Below are 19913 nucleotides of genomic sequence, written 5' to 3'. Positions count from 1 at the left end.
ACATATGCTGAGCACTTGTAGGCTGCTTTTCCTTCACTCTGCAATCCGACTCATCCCAAACGATCTCAATTTGGTTGAGGTCTGGTGATTGTGGAGGCCAGGTCATCTGATGCAGGACTTCATCACTCTCCTTCTTGGTCAAATAGCCTTACACAGCCTGGAGATGTGTTGGGTCATTATCCTGTTGAAAAACAAATTATAGTCCCACTAAGCCCAAACCAGGTGGGATGGTGTATTGCTGCAGAATGCCGTTGTAGCCCTGCTGATTAAGCGTGCCTTGAATTGTTGTTGAGATGTCTCTGTTACTTGAACTCTGTGAAGCATTTATTTGGGCTGCAATTTCTGAGTATTGTAACTCTAATGAACTTAACCTCTGCAGCAGATGTAACTCTGGGTCTTCCATTCATGTGGCGGTCCTCATGAGAGCCAGTTCCATCATAGCACTTTATGGTTTTTGCGACTGCACTTCAGGAAACTTTAAAAGTGTGCCTTGAATCCCACATTATCACACCCCCTCCATGCTTCACGGTGGGAACCAAACATGCAAAGATCATCCTTTCACCAACTCTGGGTCTCACAAATCTCAAATTTGGAGTCATCAGACCAAAGGACAGATTTCCACCGGTCTAATGTCCATTGCTCATGTTTCTTGGCCCAAGCAAGTCTCTTCTTATTATTGGTGTCCTTTAGTAGAGTTTTTTTGCAGCAAATCAACCATGAAGGCCTGATTCACGAAGTCTCCTCTGAACAGTTGATGTTGAGATGTGTCTGTTACTTGAACTCTGTGAAGCATTTATTGTAATATCTGAGGCTGGTAACTCTAATGAACTTATCCTCTGCAGCAGAGGTAACTCTGCGTCTTCCGGACCTCTGCGTCTGGCGGACCTCATGAGAGCCAGTTTCTTCATAGCGCTTGATGGTTTTTGCATCTGAACTTGAAGGAACTTTCAAAGTTCTTGAGATTTTCCGGCTTCATTTACCTTCATGTCTTAAAGTAGTGATGGACTGTATTTCTCTTTGCTTATTTGAGCTGTTCTTGCCATAATATGGACTTGGTCTTTTACCAAATAGGGCTATCTTCTGTACACCACCCCTACCTTGTCCAACACAACTGATTGGCTCAAATGCATTAAGAAGGAAATAATTGACACAAATTAACTTTTAAGAAGGTACACCTGTTAATTAATTGAAATGCATTCCAGGTGACAACATCATGAAGTTGGTTGAGAGAATGCCAAGAGTGTGCAAAGCTGTCATTGAATAATCTCCAATATAAAATATATTTTGATTTGTTTAACACTTCTTTGGTTACTACCTGATTCCATATTTGTTATTTCATAGTTTTGATGTCTTCACTATTATTCTACAGCAGAGAAAATAGTAAAATAAAGAAAAACCCTTGAATGAGTAGATGTGTCCAAATTCTTGACTGGTACTCTGTGTGTGTGTGTGTGTGTGTGTGTGTGTGTGTGTGTGTGTGTACACACACACACACACACACACACTTGAAGTCGGAAGTATACATACACTTGGTTAGAGTCATTAAAACTCGTTTTTCAACCACTCCACAAATTTCTTGTTAACAAAATGTAGTTATGGCAAGTCGGTTAGGACATCTATTTTGTGCATGACACATGTAATTTTAACAACAATTGTTTATAGACAGATAAATTCACTATATCACAATTCCAGTGGGTCAGAAGTTTACATACACTAAGTTGACTGTGCCTTTAAACAGTTTTTTTTTTATTCCTGAAAATTATGTCATAGATTTAGGAGCTTCTGATAAGCTAATTGACATCATTTGAGTCAATTGGAGATGCACTTGTGGATGTATTTCAAGGCCTACCTTAAAACTCAGTGCCTCCTTGCTTGACATCATGGGAAAATCAAAAGAAATCAGCCAAGACCTCAGAAAATAAATTGTACACCTCCAAAAGTCTGGTTCATCCTTAGGAGCAATTTCCAAACGCCTGAACGTACCACGTTCATCTGTACAAACAATAGCACACAAGTATAAACACTATGGGACCACGCAGCCGTCATACAGCTCAGAAAGGAGATGCGTTCTGTCTCCTAGAGATGAACGTACTTTGATGAGAAAAGTGCAAATCAATCCCAGAACAACAGCAAAGGACCTTGTGAAGATGCTGGAGGAAACGGGTACAAAAGTATCTATATCCACAGTAAAACGAGTCCTATATCGACATAACCTGAAAGGCCGCTCAGCAAGGAAGAAGCCACTGCTCCAAAACCGCCCCAAAAAAGCCAGACTATGGTTTGCAACAGCATATGGGGACAAAGATCATTGAAGAAATATCCTCTGGTCTGATGAAACAAAAATAGAACTGTTTGGCCATAATGACCATCGTCATGTTTGGAGGAAAAAGGGAAGGCTTGCTAGCCGAAGAACACCATCCCAACCGTGAAGCATGCAGTGGCAGCATCATGTTGTGGGGGTGCTTTGCTGAAGGAGAGACTGGTGCACTTCACAAACTAGATGGCATCACGAGGATGGAAAATTATGTGGATATATTGAAGCAACATCTCAAGACATCAGTGAGGAAGTTAAAGCTTGGTCGCAAATAGGTCTTCCAAATGGACAATGACCCCAAGCATACTTCCAAAGTTGTGGCAAAATGTCTTAAGGACAACAAAGTCAAGGTATTGGAGTGGCCATCACAACGCCCTGATCTCAATCCTATAGAAAATTTGTGGGCAGAACTGAAAAAGCGTGTGCGAGCAAGGAGGCCAACAAACCTGACTCAGTTACACCTGCTCTGTCAGGAGGAATGGGCCAAAATTCACCCGACTTATTTTGGGAAGCTTGTGGAAGGCTACCCGAAACATTTGACCAAAGTTAAACAATTTAAAGGCAATGCTAGCAAATACAAATTGAGTGTATGTAAACTTCTGACCAATTGGGAATGTGATGAAAGAAATAAAAGCTGAAATAAATCACTCTACTATTATTCTGACATTTCACGTTCTTAAAATAAAGTGGTGATCCTAACTGACCTAAGACAGGGAATTTTGACTAGAATTTAGTCAGGAATTCTGAAAAAAAGATGTATAGAAACTACCGACTTCAACTGTATATGTATACTTACACATATATATATTATTTTATACTAATCCAATTGTTCAGAGAAAAATATTTTGTGTGACAAGTAAAAAATAACATCTAAAAAATATAGTGTTCAAAATGACTCCACTGTATACTGTACGTCAGCCAGTTCAGACAAACAGATACAGAGTGTCACAGAGATACATTGACACACAGGTACCTGCTCGAGGTTTCCCTTCTGTTCCAGGGGGGACAGGACCATTGATGAACGTCGTCACACTGTCCCTTCTGGCCCCAGGCTTGATGTTCCCATAGTAACGATTCACCAGAATCTGCCTCAGGGCTTCACCCTGGTGGAAAGAGGTGATGTCAGAGGATGAAGCCTACATCATCATCATGAGATAAACCCTAGAGTCGATGTCTGCGCCCCCAAGGACATCAAATTAGGATAATACTAAATAATCCCCATAACATCTGTCAGTTTAAACTAGAGATATATAAGTTTTTTTGCATTGGATGCGTCTCAATCCCCCGCACCACTCCCCCATCTGCAGTGAAAGGTGACAGAGCTAGAGGGTCCGAACGGGTTTGGACTACAAACTATTATGACCCCTCTATGGAAAGATGAGACTGTCACGAACACAATAGTGTTCTCCATTTTGCTCCACAAGCGTTTGGGACTCGTCTGAAGTCGGTACAGCCGATCTGCCAACTTCTGTCTGTAGAGGCCAAACAGTTGGGCTACACACCAAGACCCATCTGTGGGAAGATGAGACTCTCACGAACACGTAGGTTGTTTTGCTGTAGGATACCTCACAAGACTCGTCTGAAGTCCACCGCTACCCGTTGAATAAAATGTATAGAAGTATGTACAGTTTAGTGCCAGAAATAATGTGTTGAATACATAAATAATCAAATAAAAAAATAAAACTAATCCTGATCTTGTTTATATCTCACAGATATAGGACAGACACTTCTCTGTTGTTCTATGTAGGGAAACTTTTATTCAATGGATTTGTATGGGCTAATAAAAGTAAGGCCAAATTAACAATTTCATCAAATCATTTTTTAATATATTTTTTATATTTCATGGGGATAACTTACATCCAAACTGCAGTTCCATCGATACTTGGTATTGCATGAGCCTCGGAATCTTCCAACTCATATTTATACATATCAGTTTTGTATATTCCTCTTTAAACCCATTGACACTCACACCCAGTGGCCAGTTAGTTAGTAGGGGGTAACCCTGTGAGTAGGTGGGCATGCTGTGGAAGCAGAGTGGCTGCAGGCTAGGGCAGAGTGGTGCATCAATGCATTAAGACAACCAGCCCAGCAATGGTGGGCCAGAGAGAGCAGTGTTGGGGGACACTGGACCAGAAAGGATCAGACCAGAATGGACTCTACCTACCCTCCTCTGGTCCTCCAGTTGCTTCTCGGGCTGGTTGGGGTCAAGCTCCTGAGGGTGGGGTGAGTTAGCAGAAAGCAAATCAAGTCCAAAAAGGAAATTAGGGAAAACAAAAACAAAACAAAAGAGGGGTGTTAATACTGTGCACATTAGTCACTTTCCTGACATGCAGGAAACTGGGCCAAATTACATCATGCAGTTAACAGAGGGAAGTGGGTGGTGTGTTGGGGTGGATGTGGGGTAGGAACGTAACCATGCAGGCTTAGAGACGAGAGAAAAAAACTAATAACATAAGGTGGCTTGCTGCCGGAACAAAAGGTCATTAATTTAAAACCCTTTTCATTTGAAACATTTACGTTAACAATGTTAAACAAGGCTTAAATATTGCTGCTCACTCCTTTAATATTGGATACATTTCAACCGATAAACTGTACAGGTCAGAGTATCTCCCTTGTTACTTTGCAGTCGTCACACAAATGAAACCATGTTAATTACATAAGGTAGCGAGAAGCTGCCAGGGGCAGAAACACAACTCAAGCCATGAGAAAAAACCCAGCCCTATCCAGGTTATATAATGGAGTCAGTGTTGTGTGCTAGTAAGGCCACGGACACAGTGTAAACCCATGTTCCCATCTGCCGTGGAAAAACACCCAGCGCGCAGTTCCAAAACCCTGCAGAAAGAAGGTCGGGAAACTGGACTGGGATGGAGGGATGAACAGAGGGAGGGAGAGAGGGACAAACATATGTCGGTTCACAGTATTATAGAAAGTCCACAAGCTGGAAACATTGGCTTTTGTTATGTGTGTTTTGGTGAGTCGGACCTGAAAAAGGAAAGACGTGGGGAAGGTTTTGACTTGTTCCATCTAGATGAGCGGGGAGGAGTGATGACTACTGTAATGAAATGCGGCCACCACAACGTAGAGGACGGACAATCTACCAACTACAGTATATTCAACAACAACCCATATGCTGAGGCCCAGGGCCAATATGGGTGTTGAACTCACATCTGCAGCAGGAACTTCTGGCTCAGCCAGCGGAGGGGCCAGCTGATTGGATAGATAAATAAAAGGTCTGGGTTAGTCAAGGTGTGGCTTAGACTACAGTTAGTCATGTTGTTGCTACAAAGAGCAGAACTCTCCCTGAGCAAATTAACCTCAGGCAGCTCTCAGGTCACCTGCCTCACAGTGCAAACAGACCGATACAAGGCCATGCCGCTTTGCAAAGAAGCTCCCTGCCCGTCTGGCTGGTTACAGTTAATCAGTTGGCCTGTCATGTGCCCAACAGTAATAAAAGCGCATGACTCAAAGCCAGCCACGGAGAAGTAAGGGGACAACAAACATGCCCTTATCTAACGTATCTACAGTATTCTAATTTTCTGCAGTTATTGGAGCACTCTGTGTCATCACTATTCTACGCTCCTTGTGTTCACATGCCAATGCTTTCGCACAGTTGCTTGCATGTACAAATGTACTGTTTAGTTTTTTTATGTGAAAGGATTAGAAATTTCATGTCCTAACATGAAGGACTAAGGGGTTACGACGGACAAATCAGACTTGAAGATATGGCTTTTAGTGGCATGACAGAAGTACACTACATGAACAAAGGTATTAGGACACCTGATCGTCAAACATCTCATTCCAAAATCAAGGACATTAATATGGAGTTGGTCCCCCTTTGCTACTGTAGTGGGAAGGCTTTCCACTAGATGATGGAACATTACTGCGGGGAATTGCTTCCATTCAGCCACAAGAGCATTAGTGAGGTCGGGCACTGATGTTGGGCGATTAGGCCTGGCTTGCAGTCGGCATTCCAATTCATCCCAAAGATGTTCGATGGGGTTGAGGTCAGAGCTCTGTGCAGGACAGTCAAGTTCTTCCACACCAATCTTTTTCTGTACATTTCTGTATGTGGGGGGGGGGGGGTAGCCCGAACCATGAAAAAAAGCCTGAGACAGGTGTATAAAATTGAGCACACAGTCACAAAATCTCCATAGACAAACATTGGCATTAGAATGGCCTTACTGGAACTCGGTAGTGAGTGTTGCAACCGAGGACAGACAATTTGTATGCGCTGTGCGCTTCAACACTCGGCGGTCCCGTTCTGTGAGCTTGTGTGGCCTACCACTTCGCGGCTGAGCCGTTATTGCTCTTAGACATTTCCACTTCACAATAACAACACTTACAGGTGACCGGGTTTAGCAGGGTTGACATTTGAGGAACTAACTTATTGGAAAGGTGACATCCTATCACGGTTGCCACGTCGAAAGTCACTGAGCTCTTCAGTAAGGCCATTCTACTGCCAATGTTTGTCTATGGAGATTGCATGCCTGTGTGCTCAATTTTATACACCTGCCCACAATGGGTGTGGCTGAAACAGCCGAATCCACCAATTTGAAAGGGTGTCCACATACCTTTGTATATATGGTGTATTAGTGATACAGTGCATAATAATATATGCAAATGAAAAAAAGCCTTAAAACAAACATCACAAACAAACAAAAAATAACACCTCAGCTGACACTCAGACTCATACTCAGACTCAAATGCTTGCTTAAACACCTTGTTAAAAAGGAGCTTTAGAAGGAGTAGACAGATGTGATACATTGAAATGGAAATGCAAAGTGAAAAGGCAGAGAGACAGATAGACAGACGACAGTGGGGTTGACTCTGCCCCAGTAGCCCAGTCATGCTGACTGAGTAATTGTTAGACTAGACAAGGATCTCCCCTTATCAGGCCCCCTTTACATAAAACATCAATATCCACAGGAAAAAGGATGATGCATGCAAACAAGGCTCAAATGTGTCAACCCTGATTCACTTGTCTATTTCAATTCAATCACAACGTCATAGAGTTACTTTCAAGTGTATTTCCCATTGGTCACATTTTGAGCGGTGGAGAATGACATTCATTACAGTCCTCATTGGACCTGATTTGTCTTCCATGTTCCAGTGAGCTGAAGGCTGGGGTCGACCTGCCCAAGTGTCTGTGTTAGAGATGTTGACGATGAGTATGATGCGTCTCCTCTCTAATGCCCAGGAAGCTCAGATTCAAACTCGCATTAGACAGCTCTGCCAGAGTTATAATGTCAAAATACATTAGTTACTCACCAAATATGCAGTTTCTCTGAGTAACTATCTTCAAATACTCCCATTACGGCCAGTATGTACTTCCAAAAATGGTCTCAATAAATATTTACAAGCACGCACAGATTGGAAGTTTACAACAGCTCAATACATTTCAGGTGCCGAAGAGGCATTTTTTCGGTTGCTTTTTTAGAAGTACATACCAGCCATAACCGGAGTAAACTAAGATAGGTGCTCAACAAAACTCCCTATTTTGTGAGTGACTAATATATTTTGACATTCAATGGGAGTTTGAATCGGCGATTCCTGGGCGTTAGAGCCATCTTGAACGCACAGTTACTGGGGCAGGGTCGCCAATAATTTCCCCACGGAACTGCTGGCATCAGCCCTAGACACAGCTCGACCCATGACTGCCAACATTGGTTCCACTTATACGTTTTCTCGGACTATATGACGTTGACTATATAGTAGTATAGTATAAGTATATAGTAGTATAATGGGCAGGATCACTACAAACATTAGGTCATCTGTCACATTTCAGTTACTGCCACATTTCAGCAGTGGAAAGATGAAAGGATTCTGCACTTGTCTCAAGGTATGAAGATGAATAACACCACCCCCTTCTTTCTGTTTTATATAACCTGCCTGACCTTTCGTCTAGTGACAAGACTGTCATCGGCACCCTAGCAATAACTACCTGTCCCTGGCCCCCATCCCCGCTGATCCCCCTAATTTCCCCTAGCATTATTATTATAGCCTAGAGAGTGCAGTAAATAGGCAGGTAGAGGGGATAATCAAAGGGGGAGGACAGAGAGATGATTTCCTTTGTTCTTGTCTGACACCATTACATCAGTGGTCTTCCGTGAACCAGAGGTGGTCCTGAAACAGTTAACAGGTGTAGGCTGTGCAGTGCCCCCCACCCTGAAACAGTTAACAGGTGTATGCTGTGAAAATGGCCTGTACTCCTGCCCTCCCTTGCCACGCTCCCTTGCTCGCCCCAGCGCCACCCAACACGAGGCACTGCCAGTCTTTCAGTAAACAGCCCCTCCGCACTTTTACTGGCAATTACTGCTGAAGGTCACACATCAGTGGAGAGTCTGAATTCCAGGGGAAAAAAATAACGTTAGCTCTTATGTAACCGCTGCCTGTGAGCTGGCGGGAGCCCAAGAATCGTGCAGGACGAAGGCAGGCTACATGGAAACTGGGACAGAGCTGCACGGCCAGCAGAAATGCCTATAGTTCCCCCTGTTGGAGGGGATCAGAGAAACAACTAGGGTCCCCTCGCCTCACACACACTGCAGAAGCTCTGGGAATAGCTGAGGACAAGCAGGGACATACTGAGGCAGAGAGGACACCAGCACTGAGTGATGCAGAATAGCCGTGAAGGGAGAGAAGAGGGAGAGACAGCGAGAAACAGATTGGTATAGAGAGAGAAATAGAGAGGGGGACAGAAAGAGCGACATTGCCAGGGATAATGAGACGATAGCGATCAGCCGGCATGGACACACACAGCAAGGAAAGGGAGCGAAAGAGTCACACGGCACACACACAGACACACAGGATCAGACCTACAGTCCCCAGTGCTTCCCAGATGACTAGGGGGAGTACTGTACTATATGTCAGGCCTGTAGCGGGGTACGCCACAGAGGAGGTGCAATGTCGGGCAGAGCAGAAATGCGGGCTGAACACAGGGCTAATTTAAAAGCTAACTGACAGACAGCCCAGTGCTGCTGCTGCCGCCATTTCTGCCGCGGAGGGGAAGTGTGGGCTTTGGATCAGCATGGAGCCTGGGGGGCCCTCCTGGGTCCATGCACGTGCCGGATGTGTGGGTGGGGTGTACACATTCTTCAGACACTACGAATGGGAAGGGTCCGTTCAGGCAACAAAGAAGAAGCCGGGGATTTCCATCACTGGATAACACTGGGGGGAGGAATGGAGGGAGGAAAAAGAGAGAGAATACACTCATGTGAGTATGTGACCTCCTGGCAGACATACAGCTCAGATCGTAGACTCTCCAACGGTCAGTCTAACTGATATCTGTGTTTACCTCTCCTTCTTATCAGTCTCTCTCACTCCATTGTTTGTTTCCTTTTTTTCTGAAAGGAAGTTAGTCTCTACTGCTGTAACTCATTACTATCTTGTGTACATGCTCATTTACTAGACAATACAAGTTGACTAGAGGATGTTATTGTGACCAAAAAGATAACTACAGTAATACTGCAACTAATACTAAACAAAACCTTCTAAAGGTAAAAAAAACAAAATGATATAATCTGTGATTGAAGGTTGTGCCCTTAAATGTCAAACCTTCTCAATATAGGTTTTGGTCAATGTGGTGTCCTGTACAGTCTGGTGCGTTGACATGGAGAAGGGGAATAATAATAGAACAGCTTCTGAGTAAAAGAGGTGTTCTGTTCTATGACATCAGTGTGATGCCACATTAGTCCCTCCCATATGGCACCGGCCTCAGGCTTTCTGAAAGTCCCCTGACAGACGCAGTACAAGATGAAAGGGAAGAAAGAGGATATCTGCAGTTTCCACTTCCTCTAGGGCACGCACAGACACACTCCCTGATGTACATATACAGTACACACGCGCAAAGCAAGAACACCTGCGCACACAAACACCCCGTTACCCTCTATGGATGTGAGGATGATCTGGTTTCCACCACTACGTTTAAGGGATAGTTCCATGTGTATAAATACTCACACACCTGCTGTGGTAATGGTGATGGGGTGCTTAGGGGCAACCACCCTGCCCCTGTCCCTCTGACCACCATCCAAAGAGAGACTGGGTATGATCAACACCTCGACACCAACCTTCCCCCTTGCTGCTCCCCCCTCAAGCCAAACCCTGGCTGCTGGCTCTTCATGTCCTGCCTCCATTCAGATAGCCTACCACTTGATCTCCCAAAGGAATTTGTTCTGTCTAGCTTCAGTTCTGTGAGGAGAAAGTGGTGAATAAAGCTGCAAACCGAATTGAACTTGTTTCAAAGTTGCTTGCAGTTTGCACAATAAATATCTCCACTTTTCCCATTCAAAGGATACATAAATATACTATATGGCGTAGCACTGCAAACTACTGTACATCTTAAGTGACACAGTGCATTGAACACAAGGGGGGAAAAATGAATGAAGGAAATGCACACAAACAAATGTGCAGATGGAGAAAGGAATGGCACCATTAAATATTTCACCACAGAAATTCCAAAGCTGCTAAGACTAGAAAGTACATCATTATGACTGAACCAAAAAGCCATCACCCTGTTCCAGTTATATACTAAATGGCTACATCCACTGACGTGTAAACTCATTTTGCTCGTTGTGGTCTATCATTACAGTCTGTATGCACTGTTTCCTAAAATAAAAGATTGACAATGTGCAAGTCCATTCTGAAAAGACACACAACTTCTGACACACTCATACAACAGAAGTACACATTGACCAGCAACTAAACTTCAAGCAGATTACTACAATAAAGACACACAGGAGTATGGCAAGTTGGCAACATTACCAGACAGTTTTTAGCATGCTAGTGGTGGCACAGTTACACAGTACAACGCATGGCAACTGGCAGCTACTCTGACAGACACAGAGAGAGCATGGGGAAGAGTTCACGGAGGTCAGCAGCACATAATACAGCAAAACTTTAGCACAGGTGCATCTAGCTACACCACTAGTATGAGACGGAAATCAAACGAAAGAAGGAAAATGATCAACCTCAGCCACATCCATCTCATCATCAAAGGCAATGTGCTGGAAGAGAAGAGTATAGTGGCAGAGTTAGTAGAGCGGGGTTAAGGGAAGGGGAGGCTGCTGGAAACAGACAAACAGTTGGACAGAAACACACACCATGTCAGTTAGTAAAAAACACACAAGTTACTACATCTCAAAGCAATGGATTTGTAAGTATCAACAGAACAGCAGAGAGAACAAAGTGCATTAATCAGAGATTAGTACAGAGAGTCATTGGCACATAAATGGTGTATTAGTGATTAAGTCCGTGTCTTAGTGTGTGATTGTGAATAGCACGGAGGATACCGTATATACACACACCCTTGGCATCCTATTCCTGCAGAAGGGCAACTGCTACTGTAGGTTATAAACCAAGCCAAAAGACTCATACCATCCAATCACAGACCTGAGTACACCCAGTATCTTGGGGAGGGCACAGGTCAGCAGAGGAAAACTGAAACTCCAACTCCATATTTGCTCTTAAACCCTGACCTCTGCACTGACCTCTGTAAAGACCTACAGAATACCAGGCCTCCTAGTAACTCTGTTTCCTCTCATGATAAATCCCAGCGTAGAGAGAACCAGATGAGTATTGTGAGGTGGTTAAGAGGGCCATTTTAGTGTAGGTAGCTACCTTCTCCCCATAGCCACGGTCTTTGGTCATCATCTCCCTCAGAGTCTGCAGCACCTTGATACACAGCCGCTCCTCGTTCTCCTCCAGCAGCTGCTTGGTGTGTTTGATGAGCCTGGGCAGAGGTCAGAGGTCAGGGGCAGGTGGATCACACATACTGCACTGTACAGAACTGCATACCACAACATCTAAAAAATACCCTGATTTCAGAGAGATTCTACTACAGTAATTACTGTTAATCTTGTAGTTTAGAGATGAGGGTAAATGTCTTCTTGGCATAATCCTAATTGATTGGCTTAATTTATTATTGACTGTAAATGTTTGGGTAGAGATTTGACCTCACGTGGGTCTTAGAGCAGTCAATCAGGTTCTGCGTTTTACTGTATTCATGATTAGGAGCCTTTCAATCCAAATTACCAATCCTGTATATGAGTCAAGTGCTGAAGCTTCAATGAATCAGTAGACCCAATCTCTTCTGGCATACAGGCTTTCCATAAAGGTCCCATTGTATTCTACACATTGAGGCTAGTACTGTACTGTATTGACTTTGTACCGTAAGTCAGTTTCCTGAATCAGTGTGAACTGGTGGTGTCTCACGTGCTCCTCCACATATGAATTTCCCCTCCCTGCGGCCCTTTACGGAGCCAGAGCTCCAGTAGGCTCAGGGTAGGACATGTGAAAACAAAGCCCTGGGTCACTTCCGTACTTAGCCTGTTTGGAGCGGGACGCCCTGCACAATGATGAATTCAGTTACTGTGTAGACTTACAGGGGAAATGTGTCCCAACTCTAGTTACAGTACAACAGGTACAGTATGAAAGAGCTCAGATCAGGTTAACACCATGCATTCCTGAACACTGAGACAGTATCATGAGACTGTACAGACTTTCCAGTCAAACCACAGCTAGGTAATTTCCTAGTGGACTAACCCTTATTTGGTTTACGAATACTTTGGAAGAAATTGCAGAATTTCAAAGAAAATTGCAGACTATGGTCCATCACTGGACATGGCAAGAGGCGTGTCGATTGTTTGCAAACTTGTCAGGGATGTGGGTGGCTTGCCGGGGTTTGTGGGTACTGGAGTCTCACTTGGAGATGAAGCCACCGCTCTCACATTTCCTGCGGGCGTCTGTGTTCTCAGGGAACAGCAGCTCAGGGCGATGCAGCACGTCCACCAGGACAGACAGCTCAGCCTGGACCAGGGGATGCAGACGGTCCTCCAGGGCTGACACTATGTCCTACAACACAAAGCAGAGCAGAGGACAGGCACGGTTTGAGGCGTAGCAGAAACAGAGATAGGACACAGACAGGGCACAGGTAAACTCAGGGCATTGGCACACTGAGTGTTAGATCAGGGGTAGGTCTGATCCCAACCTAACTGTCTCTATGAGTTTGGTGCCTGGGTGCCAGGCCCTACTGTTGAAGTCCTGCCCCAACAGGGAAGCTGACAAAACAATGCTGGTCAACATTGTGACCTTATTGTCTCAGACTGCTCACTCGACAAACATATAAAAGCAGAAGTTAACCATTGTTTACCAAAAACAATGGCTGCCAAGGCAGAGCTACTCTTCCTGGGGTCCAGCAAAATTAAGGCAGTTTATATAATTTTATAAACATTACAATACATTCACAGATTTCACAACACACTGTGTGCCCTCAGGTCCCTTCTCCACAACTCCCACATATCTACAGAACAAAATCCTTGTGTACATGTGTGTATAGTGCGTATGTTGTCGTGTATGCATGTGTCTGTTTGTGTTGCTTCACAGCCCCCACTGTTCCATTTATCAGTTTTTTTTAATCAAATTGTACTGCTTGCATGAGTTACTTGATGTGGAATAGAGTTCCATGTAGTCATGGCTCTATGTAGTACTGTGTGCCTCCCATAGTCTGTTCTGGACTTGGGGATTGTGAAGAGACCTCTTGTGGCACGTCTTGTGGGGCATGCATGGATGTCCGAGCTGTGTGCCAGTAGCTCAAACATACAGCTCAGTGCATTCAACATGTACCTCTCATAAATAAAAGAAGTGATGAAGTCTCTCTCCTCCACTTTCAGCCAGGAGAGATTGACATGCATGTTATTAATATTAGCTCTCTGTGTACATCCAAGGAACAGCAGTTTTGCCCTGTTCTGAACCAATTGCCATTTTCCAAAGTCCTTTTTTGTGGCACAACTGAACAGTAGTTCAGGTGCGACAAAACTAAGGCCTGTAGGACCTGCATTGTTAATAGTGCTGTTAAGAAGGTAGAACAAATATTTATTATGGACAGACTTCTCCCCATCTTAGCTACTGTTGTATCAATATGTTTGACCATGCCAGTTTACAATCCAGGGTAACTCCAAGCAGTTTAGTCACCTTAACTTGCTCAATTTCCACATTATTTATTACAAGCTTTAGTTGAGGTTTAGGGTTTAGTGAATGATTTGTCAAAAATGCAATGCTTTTAGTATTAGAAATATTTAGGACTAACTAATTCCTTGCCACCCACTCTGAAACTAACTGCAACTTTTTGTTAAGTGTTGCAGTCATTTCAGTCGCTGTAGTAGCTAACATGTATAGTGTTGAGTCATCCGCATACATAGACACTCTGGCTTTATTCAAAGCCAGTGGCAATTCATTAGAAAAAACTGAAAAACTTAAATTGCCTAGACAGCTGCCTTGGGGAATTCCTGATTCTACCAGGATTATGTTGGAGAGCCTTCCATTAAAGAACACACTGTGTTCTGTTAGACAATAACTCTTCATCCACAATATAGCAGGGGGTGTAAAGCCATAACATATGTTTTGCCAGCAGCAGACTCTGATCACAATCTTTTTATAGGCAATTTCTCTCAGCCAATCATCAGTCATTTGTGTAAGTGCTGTTCTTGTTGAATGTCCTTTTCTATAAGCATGCTGAAAGTTTGTTGTCAATTTGTTTACTTTAAATAGCATTGTATCTGGTCAAAGACAATTTTTTCCAAAAGTTTACTAAGGGTTGGTAACAGGCTAATTGGTCGGCTATTTGAGCCAGTATAGGGGACTTTACTATTCTTAGGTAGCTGAATTACTTTTTCTTTCCGCCAACCCTGAGGGCACATACTTTCTAGTAGGCTTAAATTGAAAATATGGCAAATAGGAGTGGCAATATGGTCTGCTAGTATCCTCAGTATGTTGGCTGAAAAGAAATTGTAACAAACTCTGTATTAACCTTCTTGGGAATTACAAATCTTTCCTTTACTATTCACTTCCATGCATTCCATTTCTGAGAATGGATTGGCCAATTGACCTGGACTTCCAAAACCTCAGCACCTGAAGTCATGGCTAATTTTCCCAACAACAGAAGCAGGATGTTATTGAATTCAAAATCATAATGAAACTGATTCCCTGATTACCCATATCAAATGTTGTCAGAACTAGGCTTGAACCCACTGTTAGATGCAAAGCTACAGTAAACGTTAACTCCTCAATATATTCCAGAGTCTCACCTGTAGTCCCTCTATGATGTTCCTGTAGCTGACGGACACGGTCAGTATGAAGTCTCACCTGTAGCCTCTATGATGTTCCTGTAGCTTAAACGTGGTTAGTATGAAGTCTCACCTGTAGCCTCACTATGATGTTCCTGTAGGTGATGGACATGGTCATTATGAAGTCTCACCTGTAGTCTCTCTATTATGTTCCTGTAGCTGACCGACGTGGTGGCGTTGGAGTCCCTCCTGGGGGCATTCTTAGCAGAGAGCCTCCAGCTCAGGATGGACTTGGTGACCACATTGTTGGACTTGACAAACAGGTTGTTCACCTGGCTGTCCAGGTCCACAGGGATGGCAATGGCTCTACTCTTGGCTGTGTGCAATGAAACAGTAAGATGCAAACTTAAGAGGGGAGCTCGTTTAACAATAGCTCGTTTAACAAAAGATGTTGAAATATATATATATATATATATATATTGTAGTTGATAGACAAAATGAGCTCATTGGATTTATTTCTCAGACTTTATCAAGACAGTGTTTGGGAAACAGGTGGAGGCAAGTGCAGGTATCTTACCCACATCAGACAGCACCTTAATACAGGCTTCAACTGAGGCCTTCTGTGTGGGGGTGAGCCAATTACAGTGGAACACTCTAAACACCCCCTGAAGGAGCTGAACGAACACCGGCTGGCGAGTCTGAGGGAGAGAGAAAAAAAGAGAAAGAGAGAGAGAGAGCCGATAGAAACAGACAGGAAGAAAGTAGAGGAGATATGAGAGGAGAGAAGACGTCAAAAGATGAGTCAGAAGCTACACATTAACCAAAGTTAAAATCCCCAGTGGTGATCAACAAAGGCTTTTGTGGTTTATCTCCGACCATAGGGTGCTCTCAGACACAAACTGGTCATGTTCTGCAGTGAGAAACCAGAGAAAAGTTTGAAACTGACAAGGTATTACCTGAATGCTAATTTATGTTTTCTGTTTCAAAGCGTTTTCTCCTGTTTGCCCGTAGAATCCTAGAATCTTTAACCGTATGTGCTGTAGATGTGCTATATTATACACCTACAGTAGATAAGGCGGTCTATCACTTCTGGTATGCCTGTTGGTTATCACCAGAATTAGTTCAGGTATCAACCAGTTCTGCTGTACCAATGTCTAATACATACAGTATCACCACTACCATCAGGACCTAACAACACCCTGTAAGCAAGCTGCACACAAACCTACAGCACAACATATACCTCGGTCATCTTTCCCAGAATGCTTGCCTGTCATGGGATAGAGGGAATGAATATCATCATTAGGTGCTTCACATAAATTGTGTACACGCATATTACTGTAAGTGTCCTGGGATGTGGGATGGAGGAGGGAGCTTTTAAGGGTGAGAAAATGACGATGAGAAAAACAAAACCTAATAAAGTCTAATGGGAGTGAAACTATTCCTGCAAAACAGGAAACGCAATTCCTTCAAGCTAATCTTGCATTGGAGTGAAGTGGACAAGTCTTCCAAGAAAAGCAATGGGCTACTCCCTCACAAGGCACACCTCCCAACCTCTTTAGGCTACAGTAGACCACAGAGTGATTGACCATTCTCTACTTGCTGTTTGCAACCACATCCCAGCAGTGATGGCATCTTGCGAAACAAAGATCTGGGAAGGAACTCGGGGGAGGATTCTCAAGACGCCAGCATCTGTAAAGGGTTCTTGGAAGGTGCTGACTCAGTTCCATATGAAATCTATTGCTAGTCTAGGACTGCTGGTAAGGAACACACCCAGGGGACAGGAAACTAACCACAGCTGGACATTTACCCATACTTACATACACTTGACGCGCCACCTATTTGAAGAAATGTAATATGTTACATGATAAATGTAAGTGTGTGGGCCTTTGGGGATAATGTTCATGAATGCCCTTTATAAAACAATAAGTTAACACAGATCACTATCAACAGAAAATTATTGATACCAGATTTCATCCGACAGCTCAGAATATCCACCATTCAACTGCTTGGATTGTAACATGTTGTGTGTTATGGTGGTTATTTAAATTGTGTTGTTTTGCAGTCATGGTTACCTGCAGACTGGTGCTCTGGTCAGAGAAGGGCGAGCTGAAGAATGTGGTGACGATGCTCATGACCGTCTCTGTCACGTAACCCTCCAGAACCGTGTCTGCATGCTTCCTGTCACTGGTGTTGTTGCACACCTACAGACAGCAGACACAGATATACAAGGTTGACTCATCAGACAGTGGGTAATGGGTGAGCATTCACTGGATCACACTTCCTCCCTTAAAACACTTCAATGACTCTAGTCACACAATTCATAGACGGTTCTATCTGCTACCGCACAGCAAGCAGTACTGGAGCGCCAAGCCTGGGACCAAAAGGCTTAACAGCTTCTACCCCCAACCCATGAGACTGCTGAACAGAATATTGGCATTGACCCGCTTATTTTATTCTTATTTGTTGCACTGACTGTCTTACATAGGCTCGATGTACGGTCATTGGACTCTAACTACACAATCAGACATACTACACTGGCACTCCAACACACACAAACATACATTCATATGGACGCCACACACACACATTCCTTCACACACGCTGCTGCTACTCTCTGTTTATTATCTATGAGTAGTCACTTTACCCTTACCTACATGTACATATTACCTCAATTACCTCGACTACCCCGTACCCCTATACATTGACTTGGTACCGGTACCGGTAGCTTCATTATTGTTATTTTATTGTGTTCCTATTTTTCCTTTAGTTTATTTAGCACATTTTTCTTACAATTTTAAAACTCTGCATTGTTGATTAAGGGTTTGTAAGTAAGCATTTCACGGTAAGGTTGTATTCTGTTGTATTCGGCACATGTGACAAATACAATTTCATTTGCATCCTCAGTGGTCTAAGCCACTGCATCACAGTGCTAGAGGGGTCACTACAGACCCGGGATCGATCCCGACTGTGATCGGAAGTCCCATAGGGCAGCGCACAATTGGTCCAGCCTTGTCCGGGTTAGGGGAGGCTTTGGCCAGGGTTAGGGGAGGGTTAGGCTCTTGTGATTTCTGGAAAAAACTGAGAATTTTGGGAAAGTTACCGGAATTTTGAAACCATAACACTTTATTTGGAGAGTCTCCCTGTAGAACGCTTAACAAACTATCAACAAGCTATCAGCAACATGTCACCTGTATGTCTGTTGACAAGCCATAAGATATGGAACAGATGTGATGTGTGTTTATTTACCCTGCATATGTCCACCAGGAAGTTCTCAAAGAGCTTCCACATGTGGTTGCTGGTGTAGATCTCCTTCATCTCCACCTCTGTGTCCACGTAGCAGTGATTCAGGAAGTTGATGTAGGCTATCTTCACCTAGAGAGGAAGGTCGGAATTAAAGGGTGACGGCACTTTGTGATTTGGCCTCGTTTTGAAGATTGCTCATTAAGAAATGCTATAGAACTGAAGCCAAGCAGGAGCCAAATGAGAGCCGTCTTGGTTGTGTGGGTTGATATGGGTCTGTAACGTTTGCATAATATCTGGTGTTTCGAGCCCTGAATGCTGATTGGCTGACAGCCGTGGTATACCACGGGTATGCATACCATGGATATGACAAAATATTGATTTTTACTGTTCTAATTATGTTGGTAACCAGTTTATAATAGCAATAAGGCACCTCTGGGATTTGTGGTATATGGCCAATATACCACGGCTAAGGGCTGTATCCACACCCCCTCGGGCCTTATTGCTTAATCATACCCTGGCAGGTACTGCTGTTTGTCCCTCCTGAGTCAGCGTAGCCGTAGACTTTCCTCAAAAAATAGCATGGAAAATTAGTCAGTGCACTCTGTACAGTCTATCAAGTCGGGAAAGTCTAGCTACGAGCTCAGGACTGATTTCTGAGAACAATAACAAGTCTATAACATTATCTGCAAGCTGTCATACGATGATAAATAAAGCACAAGCTACACACTGTTTATCAGTTCCCAAAATCATTTGGTAGCTAGCTAAGTTTAAACTCTGATTGTCAATGAAGCTAGCAAGTAGTAGCTACTGTAACAGGCACATTGAGCAGCCAAGCCACAATCAGCTTATCAGGCCACAATCAGCTTATCAAGTCACTGGGGAGTGGCAAAGTGTGTGTTTCGGTGCCATTTAGTTTTTTTCAACTTTCTCACTATCTATTATCAGAGTGCGCGTCTGTCTGGCAGTGCTCATAGAGAATCATGTTCCAAAAACATATTGCGGGGAGACACAAGATGCTCGCGAATGCCTGGGTTTTTGGAATATTGACAAGTTGCAGTTGGGATACAAGTGTGTTCTGATCGTCTCAATTCAAATTTTTCCCCAAAAACGGGTACACTCGAGTGATAGACGCTATCAAACACATCAGCAAGTGGCCACTTCATAAAGGGCTTAGGGCCAAGGGTTATTTCAATATAATATTGGCGATGTGCTTTCTTATGTAAAATAGTCTGAGGCGCTGTATAATGGGCAGGTCTGTCGCACTGTCTGGAGGTTCTGGCTGCTATGATTGGATAGAGTGC

At 43.6% G+C, this 19913-nt stretch overlaps 1 protein-coding gene across 11 annotated transcripts in view; it reads right to left on the bottom strand.

Moving 5' to 3' along the window:
- Positions 1 to 19913, bottom strand: part of LOC109898016 (inositol 1,4,5-trisphosphate receptor type 1) — a 153153-nt gene that overhangs the window by 76375 nt on the left and 56865 nt on the right. For 4 of the 11 annotated variants that reach the window (XM_031794207.1, XM_020492749.2, XM_031794389.1 and 1 more), the window contains 10 exons: positions 18616 to 18741; positions 17442 to 17570; positions 15947 to 16067; positions 15561 to 15745; positions 13011 to 13159; positions 11927 to 12038; positions 11278 to 11313; positions 5480 to 5521; positions 4479 to 4526; positions 3288 to 3417 (listed from right to left, as the gene is read on the bottom strand). In XM_031794207.1, coding sequence (XP_031650067.1) covers positions 3288 to 3417; positions 4479 to 4526; positions 5480 to 5521; positions 11278 to 11313; positions 11927 to 12038; positions 13011 to 13159; positions 15561 to 15745; positions 15947 to 16067; positions 17442 to 17570; positions 18616 to 18741 — 1078 coding nt within the window. The remainder of the gene's footprint in view (positions 1 to 3287; positions 3418 to 4478; positions 4527 to 5479; positions 5522 to 11277; positions 11314 to 11926; positions 12039 to 13010; positions 13160 to 15560; positions 15746 to 15946; positions 16068 to 17441; positions 17571 to 18615; positions 18742 to 19913) is intronic. The other 7 variants (XM_020492766.2, XM_020492785.2, XM_031794486.1 and 4 more) reach the window with 4 other exon arrangements.

Source organism: Oncorhynchus kisutch, linkage group LG1 (assembly GCF_002021735.2).
Source record: "Oncorhynchus kisutch isolate 150728-3 linkage group LG1, Okis_V2, whole genome shotgun sequence".
Classification (NCBI taxonomy): domain Eukaryota; kingdom Metazoa; phylum Chordata; class Actinopteri; order Salmoniformes; family Salmonidae; genus Oncorhynchus; species Oncorhynchus kisutch.
This window is presented reverse-complemented; position numbering and strand designations above follow the sequence as displayed.